This window comes from Heterocephalus glaber, unplaced genomic scaffold (assembly GCF_053883595.1).
Source record: "Heterocephalus glaber isolate CG9 unplaced genomic scaffold, H.glaber_assembly_v1.0 deba00001729, whole genome shotgun sequence".
In the NCBI taxonomy this organism is placed as follows: Eukaryota; Metazoa; Chordata; class Mammalia; order Rodentia; family Bathyergidae; genus Heterocephalus; species Heterocephalus glaber.
In genome coordinates this window covers 15,286,772-15,300,750 of record NW_028258440.1, presented here as the reverse complement: position 1 = coordinate 15,300,750, position 13,979 = coordinate 15,286,772, and the positions used below count along the sequence as shown (strand labels likewise).

General features: G+C 37.1%; 2 protein-coding genes and 1 pseudogene across 13 annotated transcripts in view; 2 read left to right on the top strand and 1 right to left on the bottom strand.

Moving 5' to 3' along the window:
* Nucleotides 1-13,979, bottom strand: part of Cul4b (cullin 4B) — a 140,467-nt gene that overhangs the window by 88,393 nt on the left and 38,095 nt on the right. For 4 of the 6 annotated variants that reach the window (XM_021252006.2, XM_004874603.3, XM_021252010.2 and 1 more), the window contains exon 1: nt 2,681-2,863. The exons of the other annotated variants lie outside the window; for them this stretch is intronic. The gene's annotated coding sequence lies outside the window, so the exon portion shown is untranslated. Of the gene's footprint in view, nt 1-2,680; nt 2,864-13,979 lie in introns of those variants that run through there. 6 annotated transcript variants of the gene reach the window in all.
* On the top strand, nt 2,638-13,550 carry Mcts1 (MCTS1 re-initiation and release factor). Of its 7 annotated transcripts, none has more exons than XR_015446816.1 (7): nt 2,638-2,825; nt 3,999-4,151; nt 4,837-4,934; nt 8,410-8,543; nt 11,612-11,679; nt 11,827-11,922; nt 13,344-13,550. XR_015446816.1 is itself a non-coding variant. In XM_004874605.4 (6 exons), the coding sequence occupies exons 1-6, from the start codon at nt 2,815-2,817 to the stop codon at nt 13,423-13,425; spliced, it is 546 nt and encodes a 181-aa protein (XP_004874662.1). In that variant the 5' UTR covers nt 2,638-2,814; the 3' UTR covers nt 13,426-13,550. The 7 variants fall into 7 exon arrangements, 3 of the variants coding, with proteins under 3 accessions (XP_004874662.1, XP_087055938.1, XP_004874661.1); XR_206434.3 differs by lacking the exon at nt 2,638-2,825 and adding an exon at nt 3,233-3,447 and having other exon boundaries at nt 11,827-11,914; XR_002392064.2 differs by lacking the exon at nt 2,638-2,825 and adding an exon at nt 3,233-3,447 and having other exon boundaries at nt 11,827-11,918.
* LOC147821599 (U4 spliceosomal RNA) lies at nt 6,574-6,764 on the top strand (annotated as a pseudogene).

Genomic DNA, 13,979 nt, shown 5'->3' with positions numbered 1-13,979 from the left:
CCTATCTTGGCCTTTGTCATAATTAAGGTTTGGTTTCCATAATTATCAGTGTATGAAAATAATATATACATATATATGTGTGTGTGTGTGAATTCCGACACATATGGGATTTCTCATAATTTAGAGTATGTATAATTTCTCTTTATTCTGGGGAATCCAACACAGGTCCTGGCACATGCTAAGCAAATACTCTACCAGTGAGCTACATCCCTAGATATGTATAATTTTTACAGAACTAAAAACTATTGCTTTTAGCATCACACATTTTCAGCATAATACTTTTGAGAAAATCTAAAATTAGTAGGCTTCTCAAATTAAAATTTCAAGAAATTAGGAAATCCATCCAGGTGTTATTAATTTCTGGGTCCATAAAGTTAACTTTTATTTGCTAGTGGACTATATACTTATTATGTATAGTATTACCAAATACAGTCCCCAAATTATGACAGTTCAACTTTAGGACTTTTTGACTTTACAACAATGTGGTAACAATATACATTCAGTAGAAATCGTACTTTAAATTTTGATTTTTCCTCCAGGCTAGTGATATTTGGCGTGGTGTTCACTCACTATGCTGGGCAGTGGCAGCAGTGAGTTGTAGCTTCCATTCAGCCATGTGATAATGAAGGGAAACAACTGACATTTTACTATGTTGTCTGTTGCTAAGCTATGATGTTTGTTAGGTGTATTGAATGCACTTTCAATTTAATGATATTTTCAATTTATGGATGGTTTATGGGGTTATAACCCATTGTAGGTTGAGGAACGTCTGTATAAGATTTAATGAAAACCATCTGTTTTCAATCATCTCAAACTACTTAATAATAGCTGTTTATTGCTGTTGTAATGTATTTTTTGTTAAACGGCAGGATCCCAGAGAAATTTGAGAGTTGCCAGGAGAGGAAGGATGTTTGGCAAGATGCATGACAGCTTGGGGTCTGGACTTCAGCTTTGCATGTTCATAAACTCAATATTCTAAATGTTCTAGAGGTGACTGATGCTGGGAATGTGGATTCATGCTAAGGATGTTCACATGAGACTGGTAATGTAAACTAGAATGCCAGTTTATTAATTTACAAAGACATACATAATTGTTCACATTGATTTGATGTGAAAATAGCAAATTCTTTCTCTGAGGGGAGATCTTTGTGGGAAGCCAAATTATAATCTGACGATTATTGATACCATAGAATCAATCAGTCATTGATAGCATAGAGTCAAGGGTTAGTTTGAGCAATTTAAATGCACAGTGCTCCCTTGGGCAGCATGTATAATAAAATTGGAGTATCTGCTCTCTGAAAAGACTGGTGTTTTGTTTTACTACCCCAAAAATGCACATCCGTCTCACCTCTTTAGTGCCTGTTCAGACTTTAAATTTTTTCTATGCTTCATTTGCTGATCACTACCCCACCCCCTTTCCAGCTCCTTTCCACGGAGCTATATCCTCAACTCTTTTTATTTATTTATTTTTTGAGATAGGGTCTTGCTAAGTCGCCGAATTGCTCAGGCTGGGCGCAAAAGATGTGCACCACCACTCCCGGCTTGATTGGCATAATTTTACTTTCTATTAGCCCTCTTTTTAGTATTGTTTTTAAGGCAGGGTCTCACTATGTAGTTCAGACTGGCCTTGAACTCGAGGTGATCCTCCTGCCTCAGCCTCATGAGTGCTGGGATTATAGCCCTGCACTAGCCCTCTTTAAAAAAATTACATAAGTATGTCAGATGTGGTGGCACATACCTGCAATCCCAGCACTCTGGGAGGCTGAAGCAAGGGTATACAAGTTTGAGTCCAGCATGGGAAATGTAGCGATTTAGTGAGACCCTGTCTGAAAACAATTTTTTTTTAAGTTCTGAGGATGTAGCTTAGTGCGGAAAAAATTACATAAGTAAAAAGCATTTCTTCAGCGGTTATCTCTTCAGAGTACATCTAGTAGTGCACGGTTGAAGCCACTTTATCCTTTAAGGAAATTACCTCTCCTGATTTATAGGTCAACTTGTAAGTACCAAGGTGAGGAAGGGGATTGCAACTAGTGATTTTTATTTAGTAATTCTATGGGGGCGCCTTAGTGTGGTCAGTGAATAGGGTTACCAGATAAAAAAGAGGATACTCAATTAAATTCAGATATCGACTATATATTTTTGGTGTAAGTATGTGTAAAATATCGACAAAGCATATTTACATTAAAAACGTATTCACTGTTTATCTGAAATTAAACTTTTACTGGCATCTTCTATTTTTCACTTGCTAAACATGAAAAGCCTACCAGTACACTAACATGAAGCTATGAGGCTTGCCTGGGTTCATGCTGGTCAGTAAGCACTTAATTTATTCGGTTGCCTCAGACAGGAAACAAAAAACATTCTCACCCCAAAATTATTTAGGTTAACAGTAAGTAGCAATTAAGCACGGAATAATTTTGAGCCTTTGAAGAACCCATAACTGACGTAACTGTCAAAAACGCTTCTTTGATTGATTCCCCGCCTCCTCCATTCTTCTCTTCCTGCAACTAGAAAGAATTGCTCTATCACTTCTTCCTTCTCAAGTCCCGCCCTTCAGGCTGCCCCCAATGGAGAGGAATCAGTTACCTAAAAGGAACCGGCAAAAGCGCCTACGTGGAGTTCAGAGGAGCGGAAGTAGTCAGAGTTTACAGAGAGCCATAAAGCGCGGCTGGATTCTTACCTTCCGGATAACGACAACAGCTCTGACTGTCAGTGCCGGCCTTCCTTGTGTAAGGGGATCTGCCGGACCTTTGCTAATTCAATTTCTTTCCCATTCCGGGCCCTTCCCTATCGTCGCCCCCTTCACCTTGGATCATGTTCAAGAAGTAAGGACATGCGGTGGCCTCCATCGGCTGCTCACAAAGGCGGTGGGGATGAGGGTGGGGAAGAGGGTGAGAGCAACGATCCTCTTTCTCTCTCCCCCGCCCCTGCCATCCTGACTCCCTAAGGTTTCCTATAGTACTATGCTGTCACTCGCAACTTGCAACACTTCTTTAAGCTTTCTATCCCTAATCCTCGATCGGATTTTGGTCCCTTTACTCCCATTTTCCTTCTCCTTACCTCCCTTTTCTTTTGCCCCCTCCCGCAATTCTGTCTCCACTCCTAGGGTTCTACCAATCACATCCTTGTACTGTGATTTAGGGGCATATCCTCTTGAGGTGAGAGGGGAGCCCTGCACTCGCTGCCATATGTTTATTAGTTATGAACTGAATAAGGGAAGGCTTGACTTCCTGGGTCATGGGAGTGAAGGAGTCTGGGTGACAGGAAGCAAGCGGCCTGTCATGCCTATTGTCTAGCTGCCAGGTTAACTTTGTCTTGAAAATAACGTGATTACCCCGTAGGTTATTCAGTGTAAGGAAGACAAAATTCCTTGGGATCCTACGTAGTGAGTTTGCCCTCCAGTTTTGGTAGACGCAAAAAGCAAAGGGGGAACATGGGCAAAGGAAGGTGGGTTTTGTGCATGAAATTTCGAGAAAAATAGGGATCTTAGAAGTCATCATCATCATCATCACCACCACATTTTAAAACAATCTCTGGAGATTACATAGCCTAGCGGGATAATTTTTTGTGTTGTGCTTGGGTTGGTCTTTTCAGTCTTAATGCTTGAAGTTTTTTTTTTTGTTTTTTTTTTTAAACAGGTTATATTATTGGTGGGAGTCTATGTTTCTTTGAGTAAGATTTTCCAGGAAAGGCATTTTCTGATTGATTACAGATAATAGTGCAAACTATATCTCATCCTTCCCCGGCTGATGGCCTTTATGAATGACAGTTTTTTGTTTTCGTGGTTCTGGGATTTTATTTTAATAATTGTATTAAAACGTTGGTTCTGTACTAAACAGAATAAAAGGGAAATGGTACTTTTAAAAAACATTTATTTTATAATTAACCATCTAAGTACTTTCTTGGGAATAGATGATTAATCAGAACATTATCTTTTAGGTAGTCTGATACTTCTGTTTAGCAATGCCTTTTTTTTTCTTGCAAAAATCACTTGGCAGATTTGATGAAAAAGAAAATGTGTCCAACTGCATCCAGTTGAAAACCTCAGTTATTAAGGGTATTAAGAATCAGTTGATAGAGCAATTTCCAGGTATTGAACCATGGCTTAATCAAATCATGCCTAAGAAAGATCCTGTCAAAATAGTCCGATGGTAAGTCTTTGTTTTTTTTTTCTATATAGAGCCTAGAGTAGCTGAATAGTAAATGGTAAGGTTGTACTCATTTCATATATGTAGAATTATTTTCGCATTAACTATTGGTAGAGGGCCGGGGATTTAGCTCAGTGGTTCCACTGCCTGCCCTGCAAGCGCAAGGACCTGAGTTCGATCCCGGGTACCAAAAAGAAAAAAAATTAACTATTGGTAGATTAATGATGAGGATAGACACAGAATAACTCTAAAATTTACCAATATTTGCATTTTCAAATATTTTTATATCCATGAAAAATGTGGCTTTGTGTATTGATTATTTTATGAAAAAGTTAGATGTTTTCTTTTTTTTCTTTCTTCTGGAGATAAATATTTTCATTTAAAGTTGTATTTATTTCAGTTTAAATATACTGAATTAACTAGTAACGGAATTAAAGTGATAAAATGTGAAATAAAATTGGTTGTAGCAGGTCATATTTTTCCTTTTTGTTTACTTGGTTGATATGTAGGAAAAACAAAGTAAACAGTGTTTTTGGCCAGGATCTTTACTGAAATTTTAAAAAAATTACTCTATCTCTGTATATTACTCTGTACATGTTTCATGTTGTAAATTTTCAAGGATGTTTCACTTACATTTATTTTTGAAAGAGAATTTCTAACTTGGTACTTTGTGAAATTTGTCTTACAGCCATGAACATATAGAAATCCTTACGGTAAATGGAGAATTACTATTTTTTAGACAAAGAGAAGGGCCTTTTTATCCAACTCTAAGGTTACTTCACAAATGTAAGTCTTATTAGAAATTTGCATTTGAGAGTATAGAAAGATGAAATTGAAAGTGACTTCTGACAGCTAATTTGACATTTATTAGTATTGGGTAATAAGAAATATTAGTCAATGCCCATTTTATGGTAAGTTTAAAAAATGCAAATGCTCTTGTTATGCATTGCAGAAAACCGAAGAAAAAACATTCATTCCATTCAACAAATATTTACTGGACTTGCTATGTGCCAGGCACCAAGCTAGGAACTGAGAATACAATTGGAAGCAAAGACAGACATGCTCCCTGTCCTTATGAAGCTACTAGTCTAGTTGGGAGACTAGACAAGAATTAGATAATTATACAAACATGTATTTATAAACTGTGATAAGGGCTGTGCACATTTTCGTCATTTAAATTTGTATCTAGATTTGCCCAGTGGAGATAATTCCATATATGGGAAAGCATTGGCCAAATGTGGGAGTCTCACTTTATCACTAGTTGAATGCCATGGTCAGATGTTATCAAAACAAATAATGTTTATTTCATACCCACATTTGCAGGTTATTAGATTGAGTATACTACAAAAGAAAATCCCAAGGAAGCTGCAATTACAGTGCACAAGTTTTCAAATGGGAAGTAAAATTTCTGCTTTTCAGTCTGTATTCTAGCCAAGAGACAGAAAGAAAGGGAGTGTCTGACAGGCTCTGTTTGTGGTGGCCATGGTAGTGGTGACTGAATGAATTTGGCTTTTTGCAAACAGGAGATAAATTTTGAATTGCCTGGTGGTCAGGAACAGTAAACCTGTAAGGCAAGTCTTTGAAGAGGTGAAACATTTTATTTTTCACAAAGGAATAATTACATGTATTTGATTAAATGTTGATTTTTATCAGGTTAAAAATACTGATGGAGAGAAATTGAATCCTGATACAATGGGAAAAAATTTTTATGAAAAACTTTCTTAGGACTATTGAGGAAATTTGAATATGTTTTGGCCATAAAATGTTCTTGTAGGGATTGTGTTAGGTTTTTAGGCGTGATGATATTGTGGTTTTAGGAGAATGGCTTTACTCTTAGGAGAAATTTGGTTATTTATGGTGAAGCATTATGTCTGAACTTTCTTTAAAATGCCAGAAGAAAAATGTATGTGTATAAATAGAAAGAGATTGACACAGGAGAATTTTGAGTTTGGTGCTAGCCTGGGCTACACAGTGACACATTGCCTGAACAAATGGGGGGTGGGGGCAAAGGGTTAATAATCAGTTATTAAATTTAAGTAGATATGTCTGGGTATTCAATGAACTATTCTTCCAGTTTTTCTATAAGTTGAGCATTGTCATAATAAATTTGGGGAAAAGGATTTTCCTATTTAATAATATTTTGCCAGGGATCAACCCTTTAGAAGATCTTAGTTAATTATAATGCAAAAAGCAGGATAATGTGGTGGTTTAAAACATGAATTTGGGTTTAGGCAGACCTAGATTCAATTCTGTATTTTTTTTTCTGGTCCCAGGAATCAAACTCAGGACCTTGCACTTGCCAGGCAGACACGGTGCCACTGAGCCAAACCTCTGGCCCTTTGATTCAATTCTTAGTACATGTCATTTTTGGCAAGTTACTTAACCTCTTTAAACTTTGCTTTTTTATCTTTAAAATATGAACACTAGCTTTGCACAGTGGCAGTATCGTAGCCAATGAGGTTTATCCGAGGCATGATTATTGCTAATTAAAATATGAACACTATAATTGTGTTTCTCTCTGGGGTTGTGAGGATGAAATGATATAGTGCACGTAATGTACCTACCACAATGCCTGGACCATAGTAAGTGTTCAGTGTATGACAGCCTTTATAATGGTGTAATAATTATTCAATAAATGTTCACTGCTACTTATTATGATTATGATCATCATCATCAAGAGGCAGATACTAATGAGGATGAAGACCTAGAAACAAATTATGCCCTATGAGTAGTAGATGCATTAATTCAGGTTCCTTTTTTCAGTGAAATGTTTAAATTAATTTGAGGCTGTTTGAATTAATTTGTTATCTTTTGATTTATCTTCCTACTAGTAAGAGGACTAGTGGTAAGGCATTAAAATAAATATTTTACCTGTTATTGTCATTATTTTTAGAGATCTTTGAAAAGCTTAAAAACTTTTTCCCCTAGACCTTGTTTGAAATCCTTCAGAGATTCTTTAATTGTTAAATTATAAATTATTATTGATACAGGCATGCATTTTAAAAAGATTACAAAAGGAGCTGAGTGTGATAGCACACACCTGTAATCCCAGGACTTGGGAGGCTGAGGCAGGAGGATCTCCACAAGTTCTAGGCCAGCTTGGGCTATAGAGCAAGACCCTATCTCAAAAAAAAAATGCACATACATTTTGAAAACACAAATATATAGCTAATTAGTAAGTATTAGTTAGGTATTGTCAGTGTATTGATGTACTTACATTCAAATATTTCCTGTGATGTATATAAATTCCCCCCCGGGGTTGGGCCTGAATCCAAGGGCTTCATACTGAGCTACATCCCCAGATATTTTTATTTTGAAACAGGGTCTCGTTTAGTTGCCTGGGTGGGATTTGAACTTGCAGTCCTTTTGCCTCAGCCTCTCAAAGTGCTGGGAATAGAGGTATACATCACCACACCTAGCCTTTCTTTTTTTGGGGGGTGAGGGGGTGTTAGGGATTGAGTCCAGGGCCTTCTGTATGCTAAGTATACACTCTACTTTTGAGCAAGACTCCTAGCCCCCTTTCTCCTTTTTAAATTGGGCTCTCTGTTTCAGAGTTCATCCTATTACTAATATCTTGCACTGGTAGGATACAGTTGTTATAAATGATAAACCAATACTAATGCATTATTATTATTATTTTATTGATTTATTTATTTTGGTACCAGGGATCGAACTTGGGACCTTGCGCTTGTGAGGCAGGCGGAGGAACCACTGAGCCAAATCCCTGGCCCTATTATTAATGAAAGTCCATATTTTACATTAGGGTTCACTCTTCCTGTTGTATAGTTCTGTGGGTTTTGCCAGACACATAGTGTTGTGTCCACTGGTAGAATATCGTTCAGCATAATTTTATTGCTGTAGATGGGCTCTACCTATTTATCCTTGTCTTTCCCCAAACTCTAACCATTAATCTTTTTGATAGGTTTTTTATTCTGTTTTGTTCACTAAACATTATCTCATGAACATTTCCCAGAGAATTATGTATTCTCCAGAAGAATTTTTTTATAGACTTGCATGACTTTTTTTGTAGACATACTTGTTTTATACATCTTATAGCAGTATATGAGGATGCCAATGTTCCTAGTCATGCTAGCACTGGGTATTACTTTTCTTAAAATATTTACCAGTTTGATGAGTGAAGGTTAGTGTTTTAGTTTTATTTTGCATCTGTCGGAAAGTACTGTAATTTGATCATGTCCTTTGGCTTTTTTGTTGAGTCTCAAGTCTTGTTAATATATGTAATTTATTCTTTCTCTTCTAGATCCTTTTATCCTGCCACACCAGCAGGTTGATAAAGGAGCCATCAAATTTGTACTCAGTGGAGCAAATATTATGTGTCCTGGTTTAACTTCTCCAGGAGCTAAGCTTTATCCTGCTGCAGTAGATACTATTGTTGTATCCTTTCCAAACTCTAACTGCTGAAAAATGTATTCATTGTATTCTTGTCATTACTGGAAGATCCAAGAGAATATTAGATGTACTTCATGCCTTCCTGATTACATCTGAAATAATGGAAAGTAACTTTTTCATCTATTGATACTAAATTGTTTCATTTTGGTAGTTTCATAGGATTTTAAATGAAAACAGGTTATAAAATGGGCATGGTGGTGCATATCTTGTAATTCCAGCCACTCTGGAGTTGGAGGAAGGAGGATGGCAAATTCAAGGCCAGCATGAGCAATTTGATAAGACTGTGTCTCAAAATAAAATAAAAAGCGCTAGAGATGTAGCTCAATGGTCGAGCACTTGCCTAGTATGCACAAAACACTGAGTTCAATCCCTGATACTGAAAAAAAGAGAAAAGAAAGAAATTAAAGTTATAAAGAGTTCCAGCTGCATTGCAGCCCAGTTAAGGCCTGTTATCAGCCTTGGGACACCATCTGAAATTCTTGATTACTAATAGAAGGACTACAGGTGATATGGTTGGCTCAGATTTTTGGACAACAACTTGCCACTTTAATTTGATTCATTCAGATACAGTGGAATAGAAACTCTCAAAAGGGAAAAGAATTTAGGCAGCAGGTATAATTTTTCTGTTCCCAAGCCACAGTTTTATATCAGGAGTGAGAAATATTGGCAATCTCCAACTTTTATTTTAAAAATTATTATTTTTTGTGGTACTGCTGGAGATTTAACTCAGGGCCTTGCACATGCTAGTCAAGTGCTCTATCACTGAGGTATATCTCCGTCTATATTTTATTTTATTTTTTTGCTACTGGGGATCGAACTCAGGAAGTTGTGCTTGCGAGGCAGGCAGCGGAACCACTGAACTAAATCCCTGGCCTATTTTATTTTTATTTTGAGATAGGGTCTTGCTAAGTTACCCAGGCTGAACTTGAAGTTGTGATCCTCCTGTATTGGCCTCCTAAGTAGTTGGGATTACAGGCATGCACTACTGCACCTGACCTAAAAATTCATTTTGTAAGGCTTTTTCCTGGCAGTGGAGATCAAACCCAGGGCATCACATATACTAGGCAAGTGCTCTACTATTTAACTACATTCCTGTCCCTTAAAGTGGTTTTTTAGGTATCTCAGAACATTTTCTCAAAGAGAAATCTCAATATCTCAGGTTTTTTTTTTGTTTTGTTTTTGCCATTCTGGAGACCCAATCCAGGAGCACTCAACCACTAAGCTACACCCTTCCCCTTTTTACTTTTTTCATTTTGGATAAGGTTTTGCTAGGTCTTGCTAAGGTTTCTAGTGAGGTCTTGAATTTGTGATTTTCCTTTCTTGATCTACCAAGGAACTGGGATTATAGGTGTGCACCATCACATCTGGGCCCAAATCTTTTCCTTTGTTTTTTTTTTTTTTTGTATCAGGGATCGAACTCAGAACCTTTCGCTTGTGAGGCAGGCACCGGAGCCACTGAGCTAAACCCAAATCTTTTTTTTTTGTTTGTTTTTTGTATTTTTGAGACAGTGTCTCGCTATGTAGTTCAGGCTGGCCTCAGACTCACTATGTAGTGCAGGCTGGCCTCAAACTCATGCGATTCTCCTGCCTCTGCCTCCTGAGTGCTGGGATTACAGGGGTATGCCGCCATGCCCAGCATCCAAATCATTTTTTTTTTTTTGGTACCGGGGATCAAACTCTGGACCTTGTGCTTGCGAGGCAGGTACCAGAACCACTCAGCTAGATCCCCGGCCCATCCAAATCATTTGTAAGGATCTGTTCAACTCACTATGTAGCTGGATAATTCTGCATTATTTCTATTTCTGCAGTGCTATTTCAGATATGTTCTGGATTGAATAGGTTTTGTGCACTAGTCTAGACAGGAGGCCATGTTCTCCTTTGTCATAGCCAAAGTGGTCATTTGGCTCAGGTTGAGGAAAGGAATGGTACTTGCTTGGATGGGGAAATCACTATGGAGTAGAAATACTTGTGGAGTGGGTTTAAGAGCATGTCTTGTGCTCAAAAGGAGGCCATCTTCTGTAGGAGCAGTTATAGCTAAGGGGTAGGATAAATTGTGTGTTTACATTTTAGGAACAGCTGATGTTAACATCAGTACTAGTTACATAATAGGTGTTCAAATATTTATGGAAAATGAACGGATGAATTGAAGACCAAAGGAGAAAAGTATTCTGTGAGGACAGGTTACTTTTTTAGGTTTATGATTTCTTCAAGTGTTGACTGATGTTTTGGGCTTTCCCTTAAATGGAAAATTTTCCCACTACCTAGACTTTGTTTTTTGTGATGGGTCTTGCTGTGTTGCCCACGGTGGTCTTGAACTCCTGGACTCAAGCCATTCTCTTGCCTCAGCCTTCTGAGTAGCTTGGACTATATAAGGTATGTCTCACCACACCTGACAACTTTTAAAAAATAAAAATAAAATATAAAATATAAAAAATATATTTTTAGCTGGGCATAGTGGTGCACACCTGTAATCAACAACACATTCAGGAGGCTGAGTCAAGAGGATCATGTGTTCAAGCCCATCCTGGGATATATAGCCAATTTAAAGACAACCTGGACTACATAGTGAAACCCTCTTTCAAAAAAATCATTTTTATATTTTGAAATAATTATAGATTTTTCAGGAAATTGCAAAAATAGAACAGAGAGTTCCTGTGTACCCTTGATCCTTACCTTTTAAAATACATATTGCAATGTTTAGGATCCCAGTAGCTCTAAATGAAGAATTGATATTTATTTCACATGTTTTAGTATTTATGTGTAAGGAATTTTATCCTCTTTTTTTCCCCACGATGTATTCTGTTTTTGTTGGGATGGGGTTGTAGTATTAACATTGAAACTTGAAATCAAAATGATTAGACTCATTCATTTAGCATTTATTATTTACATTGTACCTACAGACTCTCGTAGCTCCCTGCTCTCAAAGAGTCAGTGGTCTAGGGGAGGACACAGATCAGTTCAAAGTGGCTAACAAGATATGTGATCATTACTAGACCCCCCTCCCTCCAAGACATTTTGTGAAATACATATTTTTCTTAGCTGTGTGTTTTCAGGCAATCATGGCAGAAGGAAAACAGCATGCTTTATGTGTTGGAGTCATGAAGATGTCTGCAAACGACATGTAAGTCTCACTTTAGGTCCTCTTAGCTTTTGAGATATGAGTAAGCAGTCCAAGAAGTATCAGAATGACAGGTGAAATTTGCTGTCATTCATACCATATCTTATAAATATCTAAGCACCAAGCCTCATTTCTGATTTTTCCCAACAGTTAGGAAGCCATTGAAGCCTAGTTTGTCTTCAGGATTGCATTGTTTCTAAGCACGCTGAAAAGAACCCATTGCTAGGACAGCTGTTTTGTACGTATGTATGTGGTACTTTAGGCATTTTTATGTAGTATAATTTAAATAGAGGGAGAAAACAGTTTGCTGTTAGTTTTTAAAGAAGTGCTAGTTTTTATTTCAGCATTACATAGACTTTGTCTTATATTCTGATCTAGTGGTATAAGAAATGTGGAATATTAGAGAACTACTAAGTATATATTTCCAAAATATCAGCAATATATTTAAAACTTTGGAACCCATTTGATGACCAAAATGAGACCTATAATTTTGTTTCAGGGATAATGTAATACTTTGATGTTTGGCTGACCTGGTAATGTCATTACTCTGCTTGTATAAACCCAGTAGTTATTGTTAAAATCATTTTAAAACATGAACTTGGGGGAAAAAGGAACCCTTCTCCACTGTTGGTGGGAGTGTAGACTGTGGAGATATCCAATCACTGTGGAAATCAGTATAGAGATACCTCAAAAAACTAGGATTAGAGGTCCCATTTGACCCAGCTATCCCCCTGCTGGGTATCTTCCCAAAGAATTAAAAGCATCATACCACAGCAATGTATGTGCACCCATGTTTAGCGGCGGCACAGTTCATAATAGCTAAATCTTGGAAACAACCCAAATGCCTATCAACTGGTGAGTGGATAAAGATATGTGGATTTTTTCTTTATAAAATGGAGTACTACTCAGCCTTAAAGAATGAGAAACTAGAGACAGTTATAGCTAAATGAATTCACATTGAGGTGACACTCTTAAGTAAAATAAATAGGACACACGTGTAAATACCGAATAGTTTCTCTGGTGTAAGTAACTGAAGTGTAAATGAGGACTAAAAGGTATAATAGATAATGTGAAACAGGAAGAAAAGGGGCAAAGGGGAAGGGGATGGGGAAAAGAGGGGTAGGGGAAAGGAAGGGAAAGGTAAAAATATGAGAAAAGGGAAAAAACAAAAACATGGTCTTTCTAAATTGGTAGGAGTGGAGGGGTGGAAGGAAGGGCAGGGAAATGGGGCAAAAAATAAGAACCAAGATACATCATGTAAAGGTACAAATTCCCAATGATGAATGTAAATGTACTGTATACCTAAAATGCACCAATAAACTTAATGGATAAAAAAAAAATGAACTGCCTGGGCATGGTGGCACATGCCTGTAATCCCAGCACTCAGGAGGCAGGAAGATTGCCACCGTAAGTTCGAGGCAAGCCTGTGTTACATAGTGAATTTAAGGCCAGCCTGAATTATATCATAGCAAGACCCTGTTTCAAAATAAAAACAAACAAAAATCCATGAACTAAAGCAGAGAAATGTAACAATATAGACAATAATATAAATGATAGCAATAAATTCCCTACAAGTGACTCAATAATTACAAAATAAAAATGTACTTTGAATCATGTTTACCATGTGTAAACCTATAAAAATATATTTGTGTGTTCTTTTTCTACAGTGAGAAAGTCAACAAAGGAATTGGCATTGAAAATATCCATTATTTAAATGATGGGCTGTGGCATATGAAGACATATAAATGAGCCTCATAAGGAATGCACTTGGGCTAAATATGGATATTGTGCTATAGCTGTGTTTGTGTCTCTGTGTGACAGCATGAAGACAATGCCTCTGTGGTTATGCTGAATAAATTCTATAGATGCTAAAATCCTGTTAGCTTCAAAAATTATTTTTTCTTAAACTTAAGTTAAAATTGGGTAGCAAACTTGGACATTAAAATGTATCTGGTAAGTAAACAGGCAACATAATGTCCTTTCTTAGGCTAATGATACAAGCTAATTTGGTAAATGGACTTGTCCATTTATGGTGGAACTCCAGATAATTTGTCTAATAATTTAATGAAGCTGAAAGCCAGCCTGGGAATTTTATCCCATTATCCCAGGGCACTCAGCAATGCCCTCTTTTGTACATGCTGTGTGTGTGTGTGTGCGTGTGTGTGTGTGCGTGTGTGTGTGTGCGTGTGTGTATCTTGTTTTTTTTTTTAACTTTTCATTATGGAAAGTTCCAAACAGAAGTATAGGGAATAGTATAATGGACTTTTCTTTATCATCACCTAGCTTCAATTTATGGCCGGTCT

What these genes read in the sequence shown, in the direction of transcription:
- Mcts1 (XM_004874604.4), top strand. An exon ending in TCTAAGGTTACTTCACAAAT is followed by an intron (nt 4,935 to 8,409) that starts GTAAGTCTTATT and finishes TTTCTCTTCTAG; the next exon opens with ATCCTTTTATCCTGCCACAC. An exon ending in AAGATGTCTGCAAACGACAT is followed by an intron (nt 11,680 to 13,343) that starts GTAAGTCTCACT and finishes CTTTTTCTACAG; the next exon opens with TGAGAAAGTCAACAAAGGAA.